At 62.0% G+C, this 24,369-nt stretch overlaps 3 protein-coding genes across 9 annotated transcripts in view; 1 reads left to right on the top strand and 2 right to left on the bottom strand.

Annotated features, from left to right (window-relative positions):
- Positions 1–332: 332 nt before the first annotated feature.
- On the bottom strand, positions 333–7,418 carry SIDT2 (SID1 transmembrane family member 2). Of its 5 annotated transcripts, XM_032202011.1 has the most exons (28): positions 7,155–7,418; positions 6,448–6,569; positions 6,184–6,345; positions 6,046–6,091; positions 5,865–5,966; positions 5,713–5,796; positions 5,481–5,592; positions 5,313–5,378; positions 5,091–5,184; positions 4,917–4,972; positions 4,705–4,716; positions 4,455–4,526; positions 4,297–4,371; positions 3,989–4,051; positions 3,614–3,735; positions 3,449–3,522; positions 3,293–3,359; positions 3,079–3,152; positions 2,867–2,990; positions 2,662–2,779; positions 2,454–2,590; positions 2,261–2,369; positions 2,078–2,154; positions 1,877–1,923; positions 1,475–1,580; positions 1,243–1,353; positions 1,053–1,166; positions 333–949 (listed from the first exon to the last, which is right to left on the bottom strand). In XM_032202011.1, the coding sequence occupies exons 1-28, from the start codon at positions 7,353–7,355 to the stop codon at positions 887–889; spliced, it is 2,610 nt and encodes an 869-aa protein (XP_032057902.1). In that variant the 5' UTR covers positions 7,356–7,418; the 3' UTR covers positions 333–886. The 5 variants fall into 5 exon arrangements, with proteins under 5 accessions (XP_032057902.1, XP_032057904.1, XP_032057903.1 ...); XM_032202013.1 differs by lacking the exon at positions 3,989–4,051; XM_032202012.1 differs by lacking the exon at positions 4,705–4,716.
- Positions 7,419–11,578: 4,160 nt separating this feature from the next.
- Positions 11,579–16,367, bottom strand: PAFAH1B2 (platelet activating factor acetylhydrolase 1b catalytic subunit 2). The gene is made up of 6 exons (XM_032201793.1): positions 16,288–16,367; positions 15,700–15,787; positions 15,058–15,147; positions 14,020–14,136; positions 12,968–13,090; positions 11,579–12,351 (listed from the first exon to the last, which is right to left on the bottom strand). Exons 1-6 carry the CDS (start codon positions 16,305–16,307, stop codon positions 12,073–12,075), a joined length of 717 nt encoding a protein of 238 aa, XP_032057684.1. The 5' UTR covers positions 16,308–16,367; the 3' UTR covers positions 11,579–12,072.
- A 783-nt stretch (positions 16,368–17,150) lies between these two features.
- The window catches only part of SIK3 (SIK family kinase 3), a 66,605-nt gene continuing 59,386 nt past the window's right edge, over positions 17,151–24,369 (top strand). Inside the window, exon 1 of one of the 3 annotated variants that reach the window (XM_032201954.1) lies at positions 17,151–17,236. The gene's annotated coding sequence lies outside the window, so the exon portion shown is untranslated. The remainder of the gene's footprint in view (positions 17,237–24,369) is intronic. The other 2 variants (XM_032201955.1, XM_032201956.1) reach the window with 2 other exon arrangements.

The raw sequence follows: 24,369 nt of genomic DNA, 5'->3' as shown, positions 1-24,369 counted from the left end.
CTCCAGAATTGTCCCCATGGCCACGGGACCCCAGGGGCTCAGCGCGGGGGCACAGCCCAGGACCCGCAGCCTCCCCAAAGCTCCCCTACATCCACGGGCACGCTGCCTGCACCCCAAACCTCTCCGCACCCCAAACCCCGCAGCTCCCAGCCCCTGGGGCACAGCAGCAGCCCCACAGCCCTGGGGGGCCTCTCAGCTTCCCGAGGGGGAGGCTGGGGGAGCAGCAGCACGCGGCTGACACCCAGCGGCCCCTCCAAACCCCCCCGGGGTGCTGGATGTGCCAGGAGCCCCCAGCCCCGGCCCCGCAGGAGGAGGCAGGCACGGGTAAAGTGCAGACACTTTAATGGGAGCCGCTCCCCGGCACGGCCGCAGGAGCAGCGGACGGGAGGAGAAATCCGGCCGGGCGAGGGGCTCGGCGGGACGCGGCCCCCCCGGGGGCTGACCCCGGCATTGGGGTGCAGGGGCAGGGCCGCCACGCTCCGCGCCCCAAAACTGGCATTAGGCACTGAAGGTCCCGCACCCGTGTGCGTGTGGGGCCGCGCGTCCCAGCAGCAGCAGCACCTTGTCCAGTGTCACTTGTCACCACGGACGGGCGCCACGGGGGACGCCACGCAGCCACGCAGCCCCCCCGGTGCAAGAGAAGGGCCGGGCTGCCAGCGGGGGTCCCCAGCCCCATTTTCGGCTAAGACACGTGCTGGGCAGGCCGGGGGGGTTGGCCTCAGGCACCCGCACAGTGAGGAGGAGGCACGGCGAGGAGGGGACGGAGAGGCTGGCGGGACCCCCAGCACGGGCATCCCTCCCCCGGGGTGGGGGGGCTCCAGCCGGGATTTTGGCACAGCCCCGGGGGGCGGCACCGTGGAGCAGCAGCCCCTCTGCTGCCGGGCCCCTAGAAGACGTAGATCTTGTCCCGCTGGACGCAGTCCAAGTCATCGTCCAGCGTCAGCAGCACCTGCGGAGAGGGCAGCGGAGGGGCCGTGGGCAGGGCGGGGAGCTGGGGCCCCCCCCGGCTGAGCCCCCCGGGGTCCCGTGGCTGCGGGGAGGGCAGCACCTACCAGGAAGGAGCCGAACATGGCGATGGAGGAGAGGAAGTGCCAGATGTCGTGGTCGTCGAAGAAGTCGAGCAGGATGCAGTCGCGGTTGTGCTCCCGGGACTCGGCTGGGGTTTTCTGTGCGGGACGGGGCGAGCTGTCACCCTGCCCACCCCACTGCCACCCCCTGCCCCCCAGCCACCCAGCCACCTACCTGCCAGGTGCTGAGCCCCTGGAAGAAGAAGAAGAGGGCGAAGCCCCAGACCACGGAGGTGCCGATAATGCAGAGCAGGGGGATGAGCTTGATGCGCTCGCCGCTGCGGAGCTGGAGGAGAGGCCGGGGTCACCACGCAGGGGGCACCCGGCAGCCCGGGCGGGCAGCCTCTGGCCGAGCACCCCCAAAACGCCCACCCCTTGTGCCCTCCCCGCAAGGGCTCCGCTCGCACCTTCATGATGATGTAGAAGGCGAAGTAGAGGAGCAGGTTGCAGATGCCGATGGCCAGCAGGTAGGAAGCAAAGTCATTGGGGTGGACAATGAGGCCGTAGGCAGCGCTGGGGAGGCAGGGACAGGCAGCGGGGTCAGCTCAGCCTGCGGTGTCCCCCCCCCCGTGCCCTGCTGTCCCCCGGGACCTGCTGGCAGCTCCCCCAGGGGATGGGGCGGTGCAGGGGTTGGCTGCGGTGCCGCGGGTGCAGGGGCCGTGCTCAGCCCACAGCTGCCACGAGCTGGGTGTCCTCAGCCCCGGGGGCTGGCCCGGGGCCGGGGGGGGGGGAGCAGGGCAGGGGCAGCAGCAGGGATGGGGGGGCCCGGGTGTGGAGGAAGCAGTGTGGGTGCACGGCTCTGCACTTACAGCGACCAGTTGATGATGTTCCCCATGACCAAGAGCACCATTCGGTCCTGCCAAGGGAGACGGGACGGGGTGAGGAGAGGGCCTGGGGGGCACCCGGCCAGGCTGGGGGGGTGTCTGCGGTGTGCCAGGTCTCAGCACAGCCCCAGGCCGGTGGTCAGCAAGCTCGCGGGCAGCGATGTCCCTTCCCCTCCCGTCACTCACCACGTACATGGGCCCGCTGCACTGCCGGACGCAGTCTGTGTACAGCACGTGCAGGATCCTGCGCAGGATGCCCGAGTCTGTGGGGACAGGGGAGGTAGAGCTGGGGGTCCTGGAGGTAGAGCTGGGGGTCCCGGAGCTGCCCCCTGCCCGTCCCAGCCCTGCCAGCCCCAGGTAAACCCTCACCGAGCTTCCAGCGCCCCATGTAGTAGAGCTGGGTGCTGAGCAGCAGGGTGGCCACAATGTGGATGACGGAGAAGACGATCCAGAAGGCCATGTTCCCCTTGCCAAACACCTGTGGGAAGAGAGAGGAGCAGGCAGAGGGCTGGCGAGCGGCCACCCCGAGCCGTGCCCGGTCCCACCGTGCTCCTGCACTCACGACGCCGACGACGGAGAAGAAGATGACGACGGCCAGGCAGGCGTAGGCGCTGTAGGCGCTGGCGTTGATGTCGGGGTGCCGCTTCTGGTACAGCTTCAGCATGCAGAGCCCGGCGATCATGTACATGAAGGAGGTGTCTGCGGGACGGCAGCGGTCAGCGGGGCTGCGTGGGGGCAGCCCCCAGGCACGGTGCCGGGGCGGCACTCACCGAACTGGAAGTTGGTGTAGTTGGGGCAGACGTGGTAGCAGGCGCTGAGCAGCCCCTCCATCATCAGGGCCGTGCCCATGGCGTAGAAGAGCCCGAAGTGCTTGGGGATGCCGCACTCCTGGGGGGGGCAGAGGGGAGGGGAAGGGGTGCTCAGGGACGCCGAGACGCCCCCGGGAGCAGAGCCCCGCGGCCGCGTGTCCCCTACCAGGGCGTGCGTGTCGTTGCGCATGAGCGCCCGGTTGTAGTTGATCTCCCTCTGCAGGATGATGAGCAGGAAGAGCAGCCCCAGCAGGACGTAGCCCAGGTTGCTGAGGATGTTGTTGAAGGCGCTGCGGGAAGCGGGTCAGCCCCTCAGCACCCCGGGACCCCCTCCTCTGCCCACCCCCCATGGCCCTGCCCCACGCCCGCCGCCCCGACCTGAGGTTCCCCAGCGGGTGGGCGCACAGAAAGTTGTAGTAGCAGATGTCCTGGTTGCCCGTCACGTTCACCACCTGCAGGCACAGCACAGTGAGAGCAGGAGGTGGCAGGGAGAGGACACGGGGGGACACCCCGGGGACACGGGGACGTTCCCATTGGGGATGGAGAACGGTTTGGGACAGCTCCCCGGGCTGGGCACCCCGACCCCGCTCACCGTCTGGTAGGTGATGACCAGCTGGATGACCGGGAGGGCGTAGAAGACGGCGATGGTGGCGATGTTCCTGGGGGGGCACAGCGGTGTCACCGGGGTGCCCATTGGGGACACCATGGGGTCACCGTCCCGATCCCCCCCACGCTACCCTCTCCTCACCAGAAGTAGATCTGGTATTTCTTCCGCAGCACCCGCTTGTCCTTGCGGGCCAGGTCGGCCACGCAGAGGTATTGCTGCAAGGAGAGGCAGGGTCTGAGCGGGGCAGGGCGTGGGGCAGGGCTGGGCGCCCCGGCACGGCCCCACAGAGCCCCGACGGGGACGCACCTTGGTGCGGATGACGTTCTTGTCGTAGTCGATGTCGGCCAGCGTGTCGTAGTCGTCCTCCTCCACCGAGCTCAGCGAGTCCAGGCGGGGCCGCCCGGCCACGTTCTCCAGCGACCGCTCCCCTGCGCCAGAGCCGGGGGGTGAGCGGTGATGGGGGCACCCCGCGGGGCCAAGCCCTCCTCGCCGACACCAATCACCCCCAATTACACCCGCGCCCCCCTCTCTAGCTCAGCCCGGGCCTGCCCCAGGATTTGGCCACACCGGGGGGGCTGGGGCAGAGCGGCTGCGGGCACGGCGGGGGCTGCACCCGGGGCAAAGCTCGGGGCAGGGCAGATTGGCTCGATTGGACCGCCCCTGCTTGGCACCAACATCTACCCATAGCAATGCACAGCTGCCTCATCGGGGCCGAGGGGATGCGCCGCTTGAACTGCTCCTGCCCTTCAAAGGAAAGCGAGAGTTACCGGGGCAGGACGGGGGGGACCCAGCGCAGCACTGGCACCTGCGGAGGCTCCCGGCACGGCGCCAGCCGGCGGTGCCCACCCCGAGACCCCAACCTCGGGCTGGCAGGGAGGGACAGGGGCTGCCAGGGGATGGAGACAGGCAGAGCTGAGCTGCCAGCGGTCGGTGCCCTCGGGGCAGCCCTGGCACGTGGGCTCCGTGGTGTGGCACGGCGCAGGACTCACCCACGTATCCGTAGGAGACCTCTGCAGAGCCCAAGCTGCCCGAGGCGGCCTCGGTGCTGCCGGAGGAGCCGTTCTCTGCGGGGAGGGACAGGGTGGGTGTGCGGCACGGCCACAGGGCCCCGCGGGTGGGGAGGTGAGGGGCAGCAGGCGGCACTCACCGAAGGAGCCGTAACCATAGGTGTCGTAGGGGACGTGCCCCAGGAAGGACTCGGGGATGCTGCGGGAGTGCCCTAGGGGACAGGAGGGGACGCACAGCCCCATCAGCGGGGGGCAGCCACCGGCAGCACCCCCAGCACGGGGCCGTGCGGCCGATCGGAGCGGGGCAGTGCCCTGCGCCTCTGCCTGCAGCTGGGGGCACGGCACGGGCAGCAGCTCGCAGCCACGGACAGAGCAAACGCTGGCACCTACCCAGTAAAGATGCTGGGAGTCGCCAGAAAGTCATGGAGAAAGAGAAAGAGACTCAGTCAGGTGCCCCAGCCCCAGCTCAGCTGCGTCAGCCCCAGAGAGGAGAAGAAGCCAAACCCCAGGACGTTCCCATCCCTGCTCTGTGGCCTCACTTGAAAGGCAGAAAAAACCAACAGCCCCAGGGACATCCATCCCCTCGCTGCCACCCCAAATACCTGTGTCCAGGCTGGGCGAGTCCATGGCTGCCAGGAGCCCCTTCCTCTTCTGCTGCCTGCCAAAGGGAGCGGCCGTGAGCAGCACCGCAGGGTGCCCACGGGTGGCACCACGCCGTGGGGCAGGGACAGGGGCACGGGGAGGGGACGGGGGGGCCACAAGGGTTGGGGGCTCACCGGCAGCTCTCCCAGCAGGCGATGAGCAGCGTGAGGACGTAGAAGGAGAGGAAGATGCCCAGGCAGAAGAGCATGCTGCTCACGTACGCCTCCGCTGCGCACAGAGCCGGGACGAGGCTCAGGGCGAGCGGTGGCCCCGGGGACCTGTCCCGGGGTCCCCCTCAGCACCCCGCAGCTCCCAGCCCTTATCGGCGCCCGGAGCAGGCTCCCACCCAGGCTTACAGGTTATGGCAGGGGACACCATCACCTCCAGCATCTTCTGCCGGTTGTGCTGATCCACGGGCTCATCTGCAGGAGGCACGGGCAGCCCTCAGCTCTGCGGGGCGGGGGTCAGCCCCGTGCCCAGCACCAGACCCCGCAGCAGCAAGGCTCCCCCCGCCGGGCACCCACCTGGGGAGGTGTGTTTGGACAGGGGGTAGTAGGGCAGAGCCCCCCCGCACGCCTCGTCCTCCGTCTTCACCACCACCACCACGTAGAAGCTGTTGCTGGGGAAATCCTTCTTCTGCCACGGCGAGAGAGACGAGGGTCAGCAGCGCCGGGGGGGGGCGTGTGGGTCCCTGTGGGGCTGAGCCCCACGGCCGGGGCCTGTCCCCATGCCCAGTGACCCCGGCCCCGCGCCCACCTGCACGGTGATGGCCGCCTTCTTGGTCATGGTCTGGTACATGCCGATGAAGGCCACGTTGTTGTCCAGGTCGTAGACGGGGCACTGCGGGGTGCGAGGGGCCGTCAGCCCCGCCGAGCCCCCCGGGGGGAGTCCCCGGAGCCCAAACCTACCAGGATGTCCTGGATGGAGATGACGGAGCAGGGGAAAGCCATGGCCGAGGTCACCTTCACGATCACCGAGTCCACTCCCTCGGGGAACTCGTACTTGAAGTACTGGGGGGAGAGGGGCACGTCGCCACCCGTGCCGCTCCCCGCGGTGCGGACCCTCTGCCCGGCCAGCCCGGCCCCTCACCTGCGGCTGCGACGCCGTGGCGTTGAAGCTGAAGGCTTCATTGGTCCTGGGGAGAGCGGGGAAGGAGGGATGAGGGCCGGCTGGGGCAGCAGCTGCATGGGGAGGGAGCGGGCAGGGGGCCGGGGCCGTGCCCCTCACCGCAGCACGAAGTTCTCCACGCGGGTGACGCGCAGCTGGTAGGAGGCGTTGAGGGACAGCGTGGAGACGTCCACGTAGAAGTGCTGGGTCTCCACCTCCGCCTTGCTCTGCGGCTGGCACAGCGTGCGGCTCACCTCCTGGTACGCGTACTTCCTCTGGTACCTGGGGCAGGCAGACCCCCCCGTGCCATGACACCGACCCCTGCCCACCCCGTGCCATCAGGGGACCCCCACCCGGGGCTCCCAAGCCCCCCCCGACACTCACAGGCCCCGTAGGATGAGCGGCACCTGGAACGAGACCACCGCCTCCTTCTGCCTCACCACGAAGAGCACGGGCAGGTCCTTGTGGTCGGACAGGACGTTCACCGACACCCGGACTCCCTCTGTCTGCGGGGACAGCGTGGAGGCGACGCTGTGGCCGGGCAGCGGCGCCCCGCTGGGTGGACTTTGCTCGCAGACACGTTGGCCCCGTGCTGATGGGGGGGTGTGGGACGTGGGGACCGGGCTCTGCCACCACCCGGGGCTGGGTGACGGGGTCTGCACGGCCACGCTGCGGCTGGGGGCTCCTGGGAGTGGTGGGGCACTGCCTCGGGGTGAACCCGGGGTGCCCAAATGGGGAACGTGGCCCGAAAGGGGGAGCACAGCCCAAAAACAGGAACATAGCCCAAAAATAGGAACATGGCCCAAAAGGGGGGATGCAGCCCAAAAACAGGAACACAGCCCAAAAATAGAAACACAGCCCAAAAGGGGGGATGCAGCCCAAAAGGGGGGACACAGCCCAACAAGGGGAGCGCAAACCAAGAAGGGGAACACATCGCAACAAGGGGAACACCCCAAAAATGGGAACGCACCCCAACAAGGGGAACACAGCCCAGGGAAGGGAACACCCCAAAAACGGGAACTTGCCGCCAAAAGGGGCCCCGCTCCCCCAAAAGGCCACCGTGCCCCCCCCGTGCCCGGCGCCCCGCTCACCCTGTTGCGCAGCACGGTGTGGTTGAAGGCGTAGATGTTGAGCAGGTCGGCGTCCACCCAGTCCGAGTAGGTCCTGTCGAAGGTGGCCTCCTTCTCCTGCACCCGCCGGCGCTGCTGGGGCTGGGGCTGGGGCTGGGGCAGGGCTGGCAGCGGGGCGAGCACCCCCAGCAGCAGCGCCCAGGCCAGCACGGCGGGCGGCATCCCGCCAGCATCCCCGGCCCCGCCGCGGGGGCACCGGGGGGGCACCGGGACGGGACGGGGTCAGCCGGGGGGCACGGCGGGGTCAGCCGGGGCGCAGCGGGGAGCACGGAGCCATGGCGCGGGGGGGGGCAGGCGCTGCCGGGGCCGGTGCCCGGTGCTTGGTGCCCGGTTCCCGGTGCGGATCCCGGTTCCCGGTGCCGGTGCGGATCCCGGTGTGGATCCCGGTGCAGATCCCGGTGCCGGTGCGGATCCCGGTGCCCGGTTCCCGGTGGTGATGCCCGGTGCCGGTGCGGGTCCCGGTGCCGATGCCCGGTCCCGGTGCGGGTCCCGTGTCCCCGGTGCCGGTGCCGCCGCCCGGCGGTAAACACGTCCCGGCGGTGACGTCAGGGCCGGGCGGGGAAGTGACGCGCGGGCGGCGCCGACCGGGGGCGGCCCCGGAGCCACCGTGGAGGGGGAGCGGAGCCCCGGGACCGGCGCACGGACACGGCGAGGGGCAGCCCCGGGGCAACCCCACCACCCCCGGGGCTTTACGGGGCTGCTCCCGGACAGTCCGGGCCGAAATATCCCGGTCCTAAGCGTCCTGCTCCTAAATGCGCCCTGATCCTAAAAATCCCCTGATCCTCAATGCGCCCTGATCCTAAATGTCCCCGATCTTCACCGTCCTGTTCCTCAATGTCCCCTCTTCGTAGATATCCTGTTTCTTCGTAGATGTCCTGTTCCTAAGCAGCCCCTGTTCCTCAACACCTCCCCTTTTAAATATCCTGATCCCAAAGATCCCCTGTTCCTAAACACCCTGTTCCCATATCCCCCCCCAGCTCCCCCTCTCCTGGGCTGGAGCCCCCAGCCTCCTGCCCCGGATCTGCCCCCACCCGGGGCATTGTGGTGCTCGCTGCTCCCCCAGGTGAGGGGCTCCCCGCTCCCCATGGGTGTGAGGCCGGGGCAGAGCCAGGAGCAGAGCCGCAGCTCACGCCCGACTCCTGGCCAAATCCTGCCTCTGCTGGCACGCCTCGGAGGTCGATGCCGGAGTGCTGAGCGTTCCCCATTCATCTCAGGGCTTAGGAGTGAATCAGAGCCATCAGCAGCCAGCTGAGAGATGCTGTCCAGGCAGTTACCTGCACCTGCAAACATCATTCAGAGCTTTGGGTACAGAACCCGAACTCTGCATCGCTTGGAAACGGTGGTGAAAAGAGAGGAAAACGAACAAACAAACAGAAACCAGACTAGCAGTAAGAATGGATACTGAATGAGAAGCGAGGATCCAGACGAGCACGACTCCAAATACCCACGGGAGGGAAGGCTGCGGGTTTACCCGTGAGAGGCTCCCCTGTGGAAGCTCCCCCCGACCCTGCAGCACCCCACAGCCGGTCCACGGCCCAGCAGCAGCAACGGGACACAGGAGGCAGCCAACAGGGAGCGGGAGACGCAGGCGCACACACACACACTGCAACACGTTGGGGTGAAACATTTACATTTATATTGAAATATGCACTAGACAGAGTGAGTTCTACCAGTTGATGTTTTTTTTTTTTTTTTTTTTTTTTTTTTGCCAAAGCAGAATCACAATTCCCACCCGGGAAGGTTCAAGTCAGTGAGCAGACACAGAGCAGCGCCCCCGAGCAGGTGGGGAGGTCCCCACCATGTGCCTGGAGTGTCACCCCCTCCTCCCCAACAAGTCCCCAGGCACTCTTTTCCGTCCTTTCACATCTTTTCTCTTGGCTGCAATAAATAGGGAACTGGCAGTGCTCGCAGGCCACTGTACAGACAAGACACCAGGCTTCAGCACAGAACTGAAAAATGCAACTGGATTGTTTACAAAAGGAAAGAGCCCCAAAGGGCCGGTTCTTCCACAGCCAACCATTAACAATGAAATAATTCATGCTGGCCGGGCTGGGGCAGCCCAGCCCAGCCCCGATCCCAAGGGACATCGGTCACCCAAAGCTGCAACTGAAGCTTTTCTATGCGTCCTTTGGCGAGGCACTCGTTTTTTTTTTTAGTATTTGCTCAGTGAGGAGGCAGAATCCCTCCTTGCCCTCACACAAAACGTCTCAATTTTGTGCGGGACAGTTTCTTACTAGACAGCCCCAAGCACAGCTAAAGTCTCCTAGGAAAAAAACAACAAAAAAAAAAAGCTGTCCTTCCTCTCCTCGTGCAGCATCAGCACCCATCAGCGAGGGTTAAGGCAGCCGAGGAGGAGAGCTGCGAACACCGAAACAAGCACAGAGCGTGGCACCTGAGCAAGCCAAGCCTAAGCAGAGCTGTCCTCAGTCACGTTGCAGAGGAGCCACGAACCTGCCCAACCTCTCTCATTCCACCCAGCGCCCTGCCAAGAGCGGCTGACTCACCGCCGGACACGGCCGCAGCTGAGGAGTTAACTTTTTATTGGAAGGACACATTCCTGGGCAGCGTCTCTTTAACCAGCTGCAGGGACAGCACGGAGGGAAGCAGGGATGCATAGATTAAACTATCACACTGCCTTTCTATAAAAGCCTAGAAAGCTGGAAAGCTCGCAGGGAGCAGGGCGCTTTGGCCCGTCTCCCTAGGGGTGTGTGTGTGGAGGGGGGGTCAATAAATCTTTTCCCCAAGAATCCTCCACTGCGAGGGATTTTCAAGGCTGGATTTCACACTTTTTTCCTACACCAGCTTCTCCAGCAAGCATCTAATCAGAAGCGTGAACACCTTTATCTTAAAGCCTGCTCTGCAAGGCAGCAGGGCTACAGAGTGCATAGGCTGAGCGGGGCCTGGGGAGCAGCACGTTCCTGGCCTGGCCCATGGGGGTGAGACAATCATCCTCCTTCTACTACGGCACTCCAACACTTTTTACTTTTATTTCGGGGAATTGGAAAGCTTCATCCTTCCTTCATCTGTGTGTAGATCACATATACTGGAAACAAAACACACACTATGCATGCAATCCAGGCAGAAATCCTGCTATGATCAAATCTACAGGAAGAGGGGAATGTAGTGGGGACATAAAAGTATTCCTTAATGCTAGATTATAGACTGCATTAAACACCAGCACCCTTTATTATAAAAAAGGGCCAACAGACTATATACAGTACCTATGTACTTTCATTGCAGCAGGGCACAGCAAGCAACCTGGACACCTAAACACCCCTCAGTAAGCACACAGCATGGAGCGCCCGCTAAAAAGCCGTCGGTTCCTCTCCCATTTACCTGCCGGGAGGAGCGTGTGTGGCTGCAGGTCCCTCTCACGCCCCGAGAGGAGCGGGGATCTGCGCTGGCAGCCACCACAGCACGGATCTCTGATGTCTGCACGGTGCTGCCACGCTCCAGCTCCAGCAGGTAAGCTGAGGAAGAACAGACTTGAGTTAAAATTACTTTATTTGCGAGTATATTTAGCTATTCGCCTAGGGCTCTGCGTTTAGGGTCCAAAACGGTTTCTTTTTGAAAAAGAGAAGCTTTCACTTGTAGATGAAAGGCTGTTTTCATACCACCACTAGTAGACTATAACCAGCTCTCATAACAACAACAAAAAAAGTCCCACCTACTTGCAGCCCCTGGAAGAGGGCGCTCGCTGCACTGGCTCCCTTGCCTGGAGGTGAGCCGCGTCCAGGGCAGGAAGAGGCTACACCCTGGCTTCGCTTTTTTACTGTAAGAGGCTGTAGTTGCTTGAATAAAATGTTTATACAAGTAAAACAGAAGCAATAAAGAAATATACACCTTGGAATCTGTAAAGCTTCAGACTGATTTAGGCCTTGCAAAAAGGGGTTATTCATACGGGTTTTCCTTAGAAAAAAAAAAAAAAAAAAAAAGGATGTAACAGTCATACTTAAAAAAAAAAAAAAAAAGAAAAGAATGATGAACAGCACTGTAGAGAGCCCTGTAGCACAGGCAACTCAAAGGAATGAAATGTCAGTTCTATAGGAGCGAGGACGTAACTACCTTGTGTGATATTAACCGGATAATTAAAAATCCTACACTGAACAACTGTTAAAAGGCAGCGACACCATACACGGACAGGAGCAGAGAACAGGACAGCCAGCAGCACCTGAACGATGCTGCCCACAGGGAAGCTGCACGGAATGAAGCGTGCCCTGGCATGGTGAAGCAAGCACGAGCACAAGCACCTGGGAGCGTGACACGCGTTCAGCTAACAGTTTGTCTCGTTACACTTCTCAATTCCAGTTTCATGCTGCTTCAGAAATAAGGGGTGGGAAAGCGACACGCGTCGCCTAACCCCCCAGTGGGAAAAAAAAAAAAAAAAAAGGAAAAAAGGAAAGAACAGAAATATTATTAAAAGGTGGGACTGAGACTGAAAAATGCATCTGTTCTGTTATTAGCAAGTGGAAGGCAATTCTCGTTCCCAGGCTAATACACAGAGCACAACCCCTACAGCCAGGAACAGTGAGCCAGGAGCTGTGCACGGGCTGTCAGAGACAGGCTAAAAGGTTCTAGGACAACCACAGAGCAACAATACGTGGGAGGGGCACAGAGTGACAGTCCTGTTCTCATTTTAAATGAGGAATGGTTTAAAAGTAAAACTCTTCTTCAGCTAATCTCCTCCTGCAATAAAACCAACCAAGCCGGCCCTCACATGTACAAGACCAGTTAAACATCAGCCTTCCCCCTCAAAACACTAGGTACGAGCATCCGTAACATTCTACAATGGAAAGTGCTTTAAGAAAGAAGGATTCTGTAGTGCCAGTGACAGAACTGATCTGATGGGCTGGAGGATGTGAACACTGACGTCAGCTGATCAGGCCAGAGCAGCTCGTTTCTCCTCGGGGGTCTCCTCCAGTAGCTGCATGATCAGTTCGTGGAGGGGTTTGCAGATCTTGGCGTAGCCCCCTCCCGTCAGGTGCAGGAAATCAAACATGTCGTGGTAGGAGATGGTGCCATCCGAGTGCACGAAGCCGGCGTCTACATCCAGCAGCTGCACGTTGGGCAGTTTGGGGAGGGAGGCTTTTAGCAGGTGGTTCACCTTGGCATTCTTCTGCCGCAGAGGGTTTGGCTTCTCTCCACGAGGTAGCAGGCCCTGAGACGAGAGAGAGGCAGTGAGGAGCTTTCACACAGTAATGATTTCCCTCCCCCCCCCCGTCGATTCAAGCATCCTTTCAGGGTTTAGGATGTCTGTGACAGAGGGATCTCGTTCCTTCAATCAGCCCATTCAGATCCAATTTTAAATGCAACTGCCGATGAGCTATAAGCACAACTGGCAGGGCACTTGCTTTTCTTGCTTTTTTTTTAAAGCTATCAGCTTGTGCTCTCTCCAAAAGCTTTCAGCGGTGCACTGAACGCCTCTGCTAAGCTTCTCAGTGGGACAGCCCCCAGCCGACCTGTTAAAACAAGGAGGCAAACCAAGACTTCCAAATCCCAGCTCTGATCTGGGCACTTCTATCCCTTACAGGACTTCTTCGACAACATCACTAAGCGGGGCAGCAACGCTGCTAGTGGCAACGATCACACCCACCTCTGGTGGAGCTGAGCTTCTGCAGAGCCAGGCGAGGCAGGGGAGGCACGGACAAAGCAGAAGATAAATGCAGCGAGCGCCCTCCCCCACCACCACCCCTCCCAGTATCACCCAGACACAGCGCAGAGAACACAGGGCCTCCTCACAGCGCTTTGTTTTCGCAGCTCTCCACGAGACATACCAGCACAATAACTTTGGCCTGTGGCTGCTGGGTATTTATCAGGCGCACGATGGCCTCGATTCCGCCTGCGACTTCTTCGGCTGTGTTTTCGTGATTATTTGTTCCAACCCAAACAACAATGACCTGCGAGGAGAAGAAATGTTTGCAACCTTTTCAGAACAAGTTCTAAGACTCTTGCTGACCCTGATAACCCTATGTAAACATCAGCTGCGACCAGCAAGCTCAGTTAAGAATGTTTAAGTATAAACCCACATCGCAAGAGGTCTTCAGCTGTCAGTTATGCTGACTTTTGAACAGAATCTCACAAGCCTCTGTTCAGAGGAACCGAGATTACTGCAAGTTTTCTGTTCAGCCTAGGAGATGACTGAGTCCACCCCATCCCACAGAGCCAACACACTGCAGGAGCCTGCACTGGTCGAAAAGGAGATAACATTCACACAGCATGCGCTCCTTCAGGATAGAGACGATCGTGCAGCTCAGCTTCTTTAAGGAAAGATTAAATGCTGATAAATAACAGAAATGAGTGGCGCTGCCTTCCTAGTGGAGCACACGCTGCGGCACTGCCTTGCACCACAGCACCGTGGTGGGCTGCTCAGTGCCTTCAGTAAAGGAGTCCAGCTCAGGTGCAGGGTGGGAAGCTGTTCCTCGCTCCGTGTTCTGAACATCTTTGCTGGCTTTCTGTCAAAGATTTCACCATCCCCACCTAGAGGCTGAGAGCACTCAGGCCTGAGACACGCTGCAATCCAGCCTGCACCTAGCAATAATAAATAACAGGCCTGATCGCCAGCTGTGCTGGGGCCGTGAGCCCATGTCTCCTAAAGATTCCTCTGCTATTTGCACACTCAGCAGAGAAACCCGTGTGTGAGAGAGCACGGCCCTGTTCCCAAACACTTCTGGTTTAGCCAAACACATTTCAGCACCTTGTGCGTGCTTCGTGCTGGCAGTTGTTCAAACAAAAAGGTCTCTCAGGAGTTAACAGCTCCCTGGGCTGAGCACCGCTGACGTCTCCTCTGAGTCAGCACACGGCTGCCCGCCCGGCGCCCCGGTCGTACCTTCGGTTTAATGTTCTCCAGCTCACCGTTCTTCAGCCTCCATAGAACGTGGCCGGTGGTGTCCCCACCGATCCCAAAATTCAGTGCGTGGAGCGGTGAGAAGAGCTCTCGCCAGATCTGCAAGCAGAGAGCAGTTTCCTATTTCAGAGGAGCAGCCTGATGGTGACAGAGACACTGCACGGACACGCGATGCTGTCAGTGACACTGGAAGGAGCAGGGAGACACCCCAAAACTCACTTCCAGAAAGGGCATTTAAGCACGGGACAGGGCTTTGCTCCAAGGTCTGCAAGAGGTGGAATGGCTGGTGTTCACTCAGTCCTGGCACAAAGGAAGGGGAAGTTCTCTCCAACAGCTACTTGGTGTCAGGAACAGAGCGCTGAGCTGCTGCAGACCGCAGTGTCCCTACCTCAGTTAATGACAAGACTCCTGAAGGTGTCTAGGAGCTGAAGAAATCCCTTCTATTGCCAGCTAACAGAACTAAAAAAACCTGGAGCGCACTGGGAAGCAGCTCTCAAACAAAGTAACTCAGCTACGGCCACCGCGGAGCAGCAAATCTCTCCCTTTGCTCCCCTACCCTAGTTTTAGGGATTAAGGAAACACAGAAAACCTAGCCAGTGCCTTCAACAAAATTCCCTTCTCAGGGCATCTCTAACGCCTTCCCTTTGGCACCAGAAAATTGGGTTCATGCACACAGCACGCTGAGGGTTAAACGTGCCCCGGCCAGGACACACCTATAGAGATTTCACCCTCGGGAGTTTGGAACTGGAGGTCCACGGAAGGAGCGAAGGGCTGTGTCTGCGTGGCCAAGGGGAGGCCGTCATTAATTGCTCCAGAGCAGGACTGCAAACGGCCCCAGATAAACCAGGGAGACTTTGTACGGGCGTTGGGGAGGGAAGGAAACGGGGCAGAGCAACAGAAGGGACAGCGGTAAAGTCAGAACGGAACAGAAAGAGTTATCAGGACCACGCATGATTACACGCTGCTGGATTAGGATTTCCAATCCGTGCAGCCCCAACCACCTTTATTTGTAACCAGTACCTCATACTGCTGCAGCAACTGCACCATGGAGTCACCCACGAAGAGCACGTCGGGTTCCTTGTCTTTGCAGTCCGAGACAAATCTGTTGTGCTGTCAGGAGAAAGCAGCACCGTGTCAGCTCACACTCAGCTCATGGGGCAGGAAGGGCCGGAGCAGCTCCCCCTGCCTGCCTCCCGCACAGTTCTTTCCCATGTTAACCCATGAGCACCCCTCCCAGCTGCACCAACCCCAACAGGGACGAGCTCTTGGCTCCGAGAGCAGCATTTTGCCAGCTCTGGGCACTGCCCACACGCAGCCACAGGGAGCAGCCTCCGGCTATGCCGCCCTGGCTGCAGGAGGAAGCGCTGCAGCAAGAGGCTGGGGGTGCAGACGCTGCGGCTCTGCTCTTCTCAGCTCGGTGCCTGCTTTGTGAAGACACGGGTGGAGCAAAGCAGCGCTTTGCAGGCACAGAGCCTTGTTTTGTGCTTTGTTTAACAAACGGGTCAGGAATTTCTCTCTGTTAATGGGTGAAGCAGGGCTTTTTAAATGCTATTTCACACCATGGCACTCAGGTCAACGCTGCTAATTGCCTGGATTCACCCCTACAGGCAGGTCACAGCACAGCCCGCGTGTCCCCGGCCCCTCCCCGGGCAGCTCCTGTACCTGCGACATCCACCGGTCGTCCCCCTGGATGTCCTCGGCGGCGTGCGGGACGGCCGCTGGGTTGGAGTCCCCGTGGCTCATCCGGTTCCTGCGGAGAGAAGAGGGCAGGCGGGCGGCACTCAGGGCTGGGCCCGGGGAAATTAAATAAAGTAAAACAAAACCAAAACACCCAGGGCCCATTAGACGTGTACCGGGCGGTGTGTGCCCGCTTAACGGACAGCCTGTGCCCGTTTAACGGGTTAATTTCTAAATGACAAGGCCGGGCTGCGGGCAGGGCCGCCTGCAGGGCTGTGACGGGAGCCCCCGGTGCCACCTCGCGGCCGAGAACTGCCCCCGAGGACAAACCGGGGAGATTTTGGGGTCAAATCGCGGTGATTCGGGGCCGCCCAGCCCAGCCCGGCCCGCACGAGGCGGCGGCGGGCGCAGCGCCAGGCCGCGGGGCGAGGCGGGGCCCGGCCACCGGCACCCAGCGGCGCGACAAGGCCGGGGCGGCGCCCCCCGGGGCAGGGAGATTTGGGGCCGGGAGGGGCGTGGAGGGCAGGGGCCGGTCCCGATCCCGGTCCCGGCGCGGCGCCGCCCCGCACTCACGGCTCGCCCCGCGACTCCATGGCCGGGCGCCTCCCTCCTGCCTCGGCCCGGGCCCGCTCCGCGCCTGCGCCGCCGCCGCTTCCGCTTCCGCCTGGCAACCAACCCCGGCGGGGCCGCTTCCGGGCGCGCTGCCGGAAGTCCCGCCCCGCTCTTCTTAAAGGAGGGGGGGGAGGGAAGGGAAGCGGGGCGGCGGCGTGACGTCAGCGGGGCGGCGGTGACGTCACCGCGCTGCTTCCTGCGGCCCTGTCAGCGCGGGCGCGGAGCCGCGGGGGCCGCGCGGTTGTGGGAAGGGCCCCGCTGGGGGCCGGCCGCGCCTCACAGCAGGGCCCGCAACGCGCCCAGCGCCGCCTGAGGGGGCTCCGTGCTCCAACCGAGCCCTTCCGGGCCCAACCGGGGCCGCGCGGGGGTTCTGGGCCCCCCCGACCCCCCCAAACCCGCGCCGCGCGCTCCCGACGCCGCGCGGGGGCGCGCTGGGCACCCGGCCCCGCCCCTCCCCGCGAGGCCCCGCCCCTTCCTTCAAACCCCGCCCCTTTCCCCGTGGTGCCCCGCCCCTCACCCAATCACCTTCCTCCTCCTCCCTCCTCGCCCCGCCCCTCCGCGCGCTGCCGTCACCGCGCCCCGCCCCGCCCCGCGGGGTTGCCATGGCAGCCGCCCCCCCCCGCCTCCACCCCCCCCCGCTGAGCTCACGCGGTGCCGCAGCCCCGCGGGGGGGGGAGGGGGCGCGCTCCTCGCGACAAGATGGCGGCGGCGGCGGCTGCAGCGGCGGCGGCGGCGAGCGGCGCCCCGGGGGGGCCCCCCCCGCCCCCGGCCCCGCGCCTGCCCCCGGCCCCCGCCGCCCCCCCGGCCCCCGGGGCCCGCCCGCATCGGTTATTACGAGATCGAGCGCACCATCGGCAAGGGCAACTTCGCCGTCGTCAAGCTGGCCACGCACCTGGTGACCCGCGCCAAGGTGAGGCCCGGCCCCGGGGGGGGGCTGACAGGGCCCTGACAGGGCCTGGGCGCGGACACGGGGCGAGGGGCGAGGGCTGAGGGGCCGGGGACCGCCTCGGGGGGCTCAGGGCCCGGCTGTGCCCCCCCCCCCCGTGCCCGGGAATGGGGTGAATTCGTCGCATTTGTGCCCAAAAAGGGCTGTTTGTGGCTGTCCTGAGGCAGGTTTTGTCGCTGGGCCCCCCCCCACCGGCTGCTGGGCCTCCCCGCGCCCCCTGCTCCCAGCCCTGCTGGGTTCTCGTCACGGAGCCGGGCTGACCCCGCAGGAACGGGGCTGGCAGCAGCCTGGATGCTCGCTGGATCCCTGCTCCTATGGACCCCGGCTCGGCCCTTCACCCCCGGGCCGTCCCTGCTTGCAGCCTCTTCCACAGCCACGGCTTGGATGGTGTCAGCCCAAGGTTTGCAAAATGCCGAAGCAGAGCCTCGTTTCTGCCTTCGGATGGTTGGTTTGCCCGCAGGACGCACACTGAATTCTCTCTGGGAGCCGTCCTCAAGGTTGACAGGCCTGGAGTGAGCTCAACGCGCTGTGTGTGAGCGATGGGAGGGCTGAAACCGGGATTGTGCTGGGTGGGAAGGACGTGGCTGTGGGCAGCAGCTCGGCACTGCCTGCTCTGGAGGGGCTGCAGGCGGTGGGGCTGGAGGTGTCCTCGCTGCCTGCCATCGCTGAGCCCATTTGCTTCAGGATCTGGGCTTGTGAGGTTAGGGGGCAGGTACAGGTGTAAAACACCTTGGAAAGGGCAGATCTGTGTGGGAAATGGTCTTGAAACGGCCACTGGCAGCTTTGCTTTCATCCTGGCAATACCTTAACCAGTCCGGCTTAGTGGAAACGGCTTAGAGGAGAGCACAGACGCTGGGCAGTGCTCCCATGGGCGAGCTGGGGGAGCCCTCTGGGCGTTACACACAGCTGGGGCACGACTGAGTGTGCTGGCAGCTCCTGCCAGGGGTGTGCTCTGCAGCGTGGACGACCCAGGCACCAAACCCCCAGATCCCCACAGAGCTGGCCCCGTGGCACATTGCCCCGGAGGAGAGCTGGGCTCAGCACGGCCCCTGCTCGCTGCCCGTGCTGCTCTGCCCTGCAAGGAATCCCAGCACCAGTGGCCGTGTTGATTTTAAAAAGGCCCTACCCTGGCTTTTTAGGTTATGGTGGAGATAACAATTAATGGCTTGGGTTCGTTGCTGCTCGTTAATGGCAAAGGTGTTCTCCTGGTGGGGTCTGGGGCCTGTTTTCCTTTCCGATGGACATTCAGCAGGGCGAGCGGACTTTGATGTGACATCTGCAGATAACAGCTTGGCTTCGCTTCCCTCTTACCCTTCAAAAAAGAAGGCAGAGTGCTGCGGTGGCTGTCCCAGTATCAAAGGCCTGGGCTCCCCGTGCCGCTCGGAGGCTGAAGGGCTGCGTTTATTTACAGAGAGGAGGAGGAGAGCGTGTGCCGGGCGCGCCTGGCGCTGCTGCTGGGGCACGTCGTGCTGACACAGGGCATTGCAGCCCAGCTGCAGGTGGGTCAGCAGCGCTGGGGACACTGCCGAGAGGGAACGCTCCTCGTCCTAGAGGGCAGGAGGCCTGTGTGCGTGACTGGCCCTGCTGGAAGTAAGGAAATAGAAAGGGAAGGTTGGCAGTTCGGGTGGGAACCGAGCTGGAGATCTCCATCCAGTCCTTGGCCATGCGAAGCTGGAGCCCTGTGCCCTGTACGGCTCCCTGACGGGGATCCATCCACCCGCAGGTATCCCGCTGCATCTCCCTGCTTCTGCCCCTTTGTCCCTTCTGACGTTTCACCAGAAACCCTGCTGATTTGGGTTCTAAGACCTGGAATCGCAGCTCTGTGCCCCGCTCTGCACAAGAGCTGCTGGACGCGTGTTAACGGGGGGAGCAGGTGCCTCCCGACCCCTCTCCGTGGTGTTGCGCTGCAGTCTTCAGGAGCTGCTGCCCTGCTTTGGTTTTTAAGTGTTTGTTTTAACCCAACTTGTTTTTAACTTTAAGCTGTGTTTTTTTTTTAACGTATTTTTAAGTTTCTGGGAGATTTAAGCAGCAGCCGGGTCATGGGCAAAGCTGGAACCATTTGGGCTGGTTCTGCGCCGTGGCCTCGTGTGTCAGGAGCTACCTGCAGCTGCTGCACGGGGTCACACCGACACCACGGCCCTTCTGCACGGCCAGCACCAGCTGCTGGAGCTGAAATTAAGCTGATTTCTTTTGCTGGTGTAAGGAGCTGAGCCCTCCCTGGGGAATCGGAGGCCTCTCTGCTGCGACTGGCAGAGGGTGCTGCCGCGGGAGGCCGGCTGTGCTTCCTGAGGCTCCTGTTGGGAGCTGGGGTTCACGGCCAAAATCTTGCTCTGAGTTCGTGGAGGAAGGCACCGGGACACGTGGAGCTGGGCCGAGGCTAGGCGGAGCTGCTGCAGTGGGGATAAGGGGCACTATTTATTGAGCCCCACGGAGGCATCAACTATCAGCTGCGAGCCGAAGAAGCGGCATCACACGTTTCATTCAGGCGGCTTCCCTGCTGTAGGGAATCACGTGTGGTTACCCAGAGCTGAAGGCTGGAGAGCAGGGCTCCTCCCAAGGAGCAGCAGCAAATCCTGCAGGGGAACGGGCCTGCGGAACCCCCACCATCCTGCGGATGCCCTGCGAAGGCTCCGTGGGGGCTGGATGAGGGTGTGGAGAGCCTTTGGGTTGGGAGGGGGAATCCTGTTGGAAGGAAACGGGGGCACAGCAGCACGCTGCGGGGAGGGCAGGCTGCTTGGTGCTGGGTCCTGGCACGGACAGGCAGCGGCTGCAGTGCTGGGACGTTGCTGTGGGGCTGCCCCCACAGCACAGGGGAAGGTTTTGAGGTGAAATTCTGCCTGGCCCAAGGGATTGCTGCGTGGCTCCTGCTTCCCGTGGGAGCTGTGCTGCTCCTTGCGGGGCTCTTTCCTAGGAGCCCTGACCCCAAGTCCCTGCAGCTGAGGCTGAGCCTCGCCCTCTGCTCAACGGCCATCAAAGGGGCTCCAGAAAAAGGGAATCCTGGGGCTGGTTTCAGCCCAGTTCCCAAATAGCCCGGGCACACGAACCCACACGCAGCAACTCCCACCCCAGCAGCCCGGAGGTGTGAGTGCAAGGTTTGTGTCTGCGCCCCTTCGATGGAGCGCGTGCCGGTGTCGTGCTGTTAGCACTCAGCAGCTCTGCCTTCGATTTCTTAAACGACCTGATGCAATTACAGCGCATTAATTACCCGGGCTTCAAGATCACTTAGAAGAAAAGGAGCCTCCGTAGTGTGACTGCGGGGCTGGGCCGGAGGCGCAGGAGGGCTGTCGGTGCCGGGGGAAAGCGCCCGGCGCGACGCTGATGGGGATAAAGGAGAGCGCGGGGCTCAGGCAGCAGATTAAAGTATTGCAAATAAAATCTGGCTTTGGAGGCCGTGAATGTCTGCTGCCTTTCAGCAAACAGATGGATGCTTCGTGGCTCCTTCCAAGAACTTCTAAAATATGGTTGGTGCCATGTGAAGCAGGCTTGATGGAATGGACCCGGTGAAATGCTTTCAGGGCTGAGAAAGCGTGCGTGGATCTCTGCAAAAAGGCACATTTCCTTCAGGCTCTTCCTTCCCTCCCAGCTCGTGCTCACGTTGGCCACCTCCTTTCCGGCGTGTCCTTGCTGTGCAGAGGATGCAGGAGCAGAGGCAGCCGTGAGGTGCACGCATCTGCTCCCTTTCCGGGTGTCTCGCTCGAGCCCAGGGGCTTCTCTCTCGCCATGGGCAGGTGAGTTGGAGCTGCTAAGGCTTCCCCTACAAGCTAATTGTGGCGTTTAACGACATCTAAGGCTTTTTAATGGACTTTGCAGGAATCAGCTGATGGGCTGTGTGTAGCCGTGTGAGCCCGAGCAGGTAACGTGCTGGGCTGCGCTGGGGATCCTCGCTTGTAGCCGGTTGCCACCTGTGGGATGAAAGGAGCCAGGCTGTTCGGCGTGGTGCTGCTTGGAGCTGTGTTTGGGGTGGCCCTGGCCAGGCAAAGTGATGGCTTGTGAGGGGGAGCAGGAATTTGGGGGCCACTAGGGTTGTCTTTGGGGTCTTCTCTGGGTCCTGTTGTATGGCACGTGAGGAACCTGGGTGGGCAAAGCCTCTCAGCAGCAGGGTGAGTTCCTCCCGAGGCGTCTGTCCCTGCTTTCCCTTAGCTGGCAGTGCTGACCTCGGGATCAGGAGGCTCTGATCCCTCCCCTTGCCCATACTGAGCTGTGCAGGGGAATAATTAGCGCTAGAGAAAAGCGTTCGCCTTCAGCCGCTCGCTGCGAGTGCCCAGCCACATCTCTGGGCTTCAGACGTGTCTGTGTGAGCTCAGCAGCACCGTCGGGAGCTGCAGATAAGGAGCACCACTCTTTGTACTTGCTCTGCTCTCTCCAGAAACGCTTGTAGGAAATCCTTGAGCTGTAATCTCCGAGTGGCTCTGCCAAGGTCAGCGGCTGGCCTGGAGCGCGGGCGGCAGATCCTACCCGGGGCGTCCTGCAGGGCTGCAGCCCCCTGTGCTCACCCTCACGTGCCACATCCCCCCAGGACCTGCAGCAGGGTGCTCCTGCAGCACGAAGCCCGGCTGCGTTCCTGCCCCTCGCAGCGTGATGCTTACGGGCTGCGCAGCAGCGGGGTGTTTCCGAGCAGGATCTCATCGGAAACCACCAGGAACCATCCTGATCCACGCTGGGCACAGGGGGTTTAATACCTGGCGTCACCTGAGCTGCTCAGGGGAGCGTCAGGTTAAAAGGAAGCTTCCCTTCCTGCCGAGCTCGGGGCTGCTGCAGGAGAAGGAAACCTCGGTGCTGCCGGCCGTGGGGCTCGCTGCCGTGTGGGCGGTCGGTGCCCGCTGCCCTGGCAGAGGTGCAGGGGATGTGCGCTTCCCACAGCGGCTGAGTTATATGGGGAAAGCTTTGCTTAGTCAGAACACAATATTAATATTTTTTCAGCCAAGTCGGGCCTGGGATTACACAGTAAAAAGGCGAGCGCAGGCTGACTGTGGGTATTTTCCCACTCAGCCGGCGCTCCTGCCATTTGAGTCATTTGCGAGCTGTGTGGGCCTTCGTCTCCGCTCCCCGCTGTCGCTGTGGGGCTGCAGGTCCCGGGTTGCTGCAGCAGGCAGAGCTGGAGCCGTGTTGCTATCATATTGGCCGTGGGGATGGTTGGGTGCAGAGGTTGGCCCTCTGTGTGTGAGCTGCGATGGGTCAGGAGCTGTACGGGGGGCGTGGGGCTGTGCCACCTCTTCTCTCGGGCACGCCGGCCTCCAACGCAGCCAGGAGCAGCAGCCCCGGCACTTGCAGCCTCAGTTCCTGGGGCAGAGAAGCTGCCCTGGGTGGTGGGGAGGTGGCAGTGAGAGCCAGGGGTTGGCATTAGGGATTAGGAGGGAGCTCTGCTCATCTGGGTCACGCTTCAGCGAAGCATCTGGCTCGCTTTTTAATGGCTGCAGCGAACTGGAATGTTTTATGAACTCCAAACAGTCATTCAGATTGTTTACCTTTGCTCGATAATTGTTCCTAAATAACAGAGTGCAGTTGGAGGGCTGCTCTGCAGGCCGGTGCACGGCTTCGCTGTTTGATTCTGGGACTCGTGAGCAGCCCACGGGGCTGCAGCGGCACCAAATCCTTTCTGATGGCACGCCGTGAATTTGTTCACTCTTCCCTTTTGGAAAGGTGTGTGGAGGGGAGGGGAGGGGAGATCTCTGCGTTCCCGTGGTTCAGGCTCACGGCTGAGCTCAGGGGCTGCGTGGCACCAGCGAGACCGTGAGGAGCAGTCCCCCAGCAGGGCAGCGGGCTCGGAGCTGCGCACGGTGCAGCTGTTGGGAGGCTGCCCCTGGCACCGAGCAGGGAATGAAAAGGTTGGAGGTGTTCAGTTACAGGCCCTGCTCTGGCCAGGGCAGCGGCAGAAGCGATGCAGCACCCACCACGGGGCTCCTCGGGGCCGCGGCTCCCTCATAGATATCGTGGGGTGGAAGCAGGGCCCGCTGCACGGCACCACAGGGTGGGAACCGGGCTGATGTGGGCGCACGTCCCACGGGGCTGCCCTGTGGGGGGTGACCAAAGGAGCTTCGGTCCGGTGTCAGGTGTGCAGAGCACAGGTATTGGAGAGAGGAACAAAGGGAACAGCTTTAGAAATGCAACGAGGGCCAGAATACTGCGTAAAACTTGCTCATTCCTGCTTGCTTCATGTTGAATTCATCCTTAAGGCGAGCAGCTGAAGCAGCCTTTCAGCTGAGGCTCGGTGTTTCACTGCTCTGCTTCTCCTTCCCTTTCTGAGTCCCGCAGCACTGAGGTGCCCCGAGCTGTCTCGCCGCAGGTACCATCCTTTCCTTGCCTGAAACGCCACGGAGCCATCCCAGAGACGCACACCTCGCTGGAGGAGCCCTCGCAGCAGCTGTTTGGAGGAGCCGCCCGGCTCTGCCTGCCCGCAGTGGCTCCTGCTGCACCGCGGAGGGCCCGGCGCTCGGCAGGGAAGCGCGGCTTCCTGGCGCATTTGCATCGCAAACCCTAAGTCAGCAGTTTGGGGTTTTGTACGGTAGGGTGCCCCGGCTTGTTTGAGTGAGTCAGAATTCAAATAGTCACCCAAGCAAACGTGCTTGTCCAAACAAGAGGCGCTCAGCACAGGCACCCAGGCAGGCTGTGTGAAAGCGAGCTGCGTACCGCCGAGGTAAACAGCCGAGCGCTTTTGTTCTGCCACATGGAGGTCTTGAAACTTCGACGCCCGGCGTGTTGGTCCTGGTGATCAGGCTGGGGGAATGTGGTTTGGGCCAGGGGGATGTACTTTCCTTCCTGGGTACCGAACCAGCAGCTGCTCTCTGGACAGCCCGAGGTGGCTGAGTGTGCTCCCTGCCCGTCAGCGCGAGGCTCAGCTGGGATCCGAGCTGGTGGTGGCAAAACTGGGCCTGAATGCGCAGTTTATTAGAGAAGGAAGATCATCTCCCAATTAAAAGAGTAATTAAGATGGCTTTTTCTTTTTTGTTAAGAGTCTTTTCATGCTAAAGGTGTTTTGAGATCTCGAATTAGCTCCCAACGTGTTTGTTCGGCTCCTTTGGCTGCAGCTGGCTGTGTGCAGAGCGGGGTACGGGCGGCTGCGCAAGATGTGCTGTTAGCAGCGCTCATACCTGGCTTTG

The sequence above is a fragment of the Aythya fuligula genome, chromosome 22 (assembly GCF_009819795.1).
Source record: "Aythya fuligula isolate bAytFul2 chromosome 22, bAytFul2.pri, whole genome shotgun sequence".
Taxonomy (NCBI): domain Eukaryota; kingdom Metazoa; phylum Chordata; class Aves; order Anseriformes; family Anatidae; genus Aythya; species Aythya fuligula.
This window is presented reverse-complemented; position numbering and strand designations above follow the sequence as displayed.

Excerpts from the sequence above, each read along its gene's own strand:
- SIDT2 (XM_032202011.1), bottom strand. The coding sequence starts at position 7,355 with ATGCCGCCCGCCGTGCTGGCCTGGGCGCTGCTGCTGGGGGTGCTCGCC. Across the intron at positions 6,346-6,447 it reads CCGCTCATCCTACGGGGCCT|GTACCAGAGGAAGTACGCGT; the intron begins GTGAGTGTCGGG and ends TGCCTGCCCCAG. Across the intron at positions 1,167-1,242 it reads AGGGGCTCAGCACCTGGCAG|AAAACCCCAGCCGAGTCCCG; the intron begins GTAGGTGGCTGG and ends CGTCCCGCACAG.
- PAFAH1B2 (XM_032201793.1), bottom strand. The coding sequence starts at position 16,307 with ATGGAGTCGCGGGGCGAGCC. Across the intron at positions 13,091-14,019 it reads TGGAGAACATTAAACCGAAG|GTCATTGTTGTTTGGGTTGG; the intron begins GTACGACCGGGG and ends TTCTCCTCGCAG. Across the intron at positions 12,352-12,967 it reads AGGCCAAAGTTATTGTGCTG|GGCCTGCTACCTCGTGGAGA; the intron begins GTATGTCTCGTG and ends CTCTCGTCTCAG.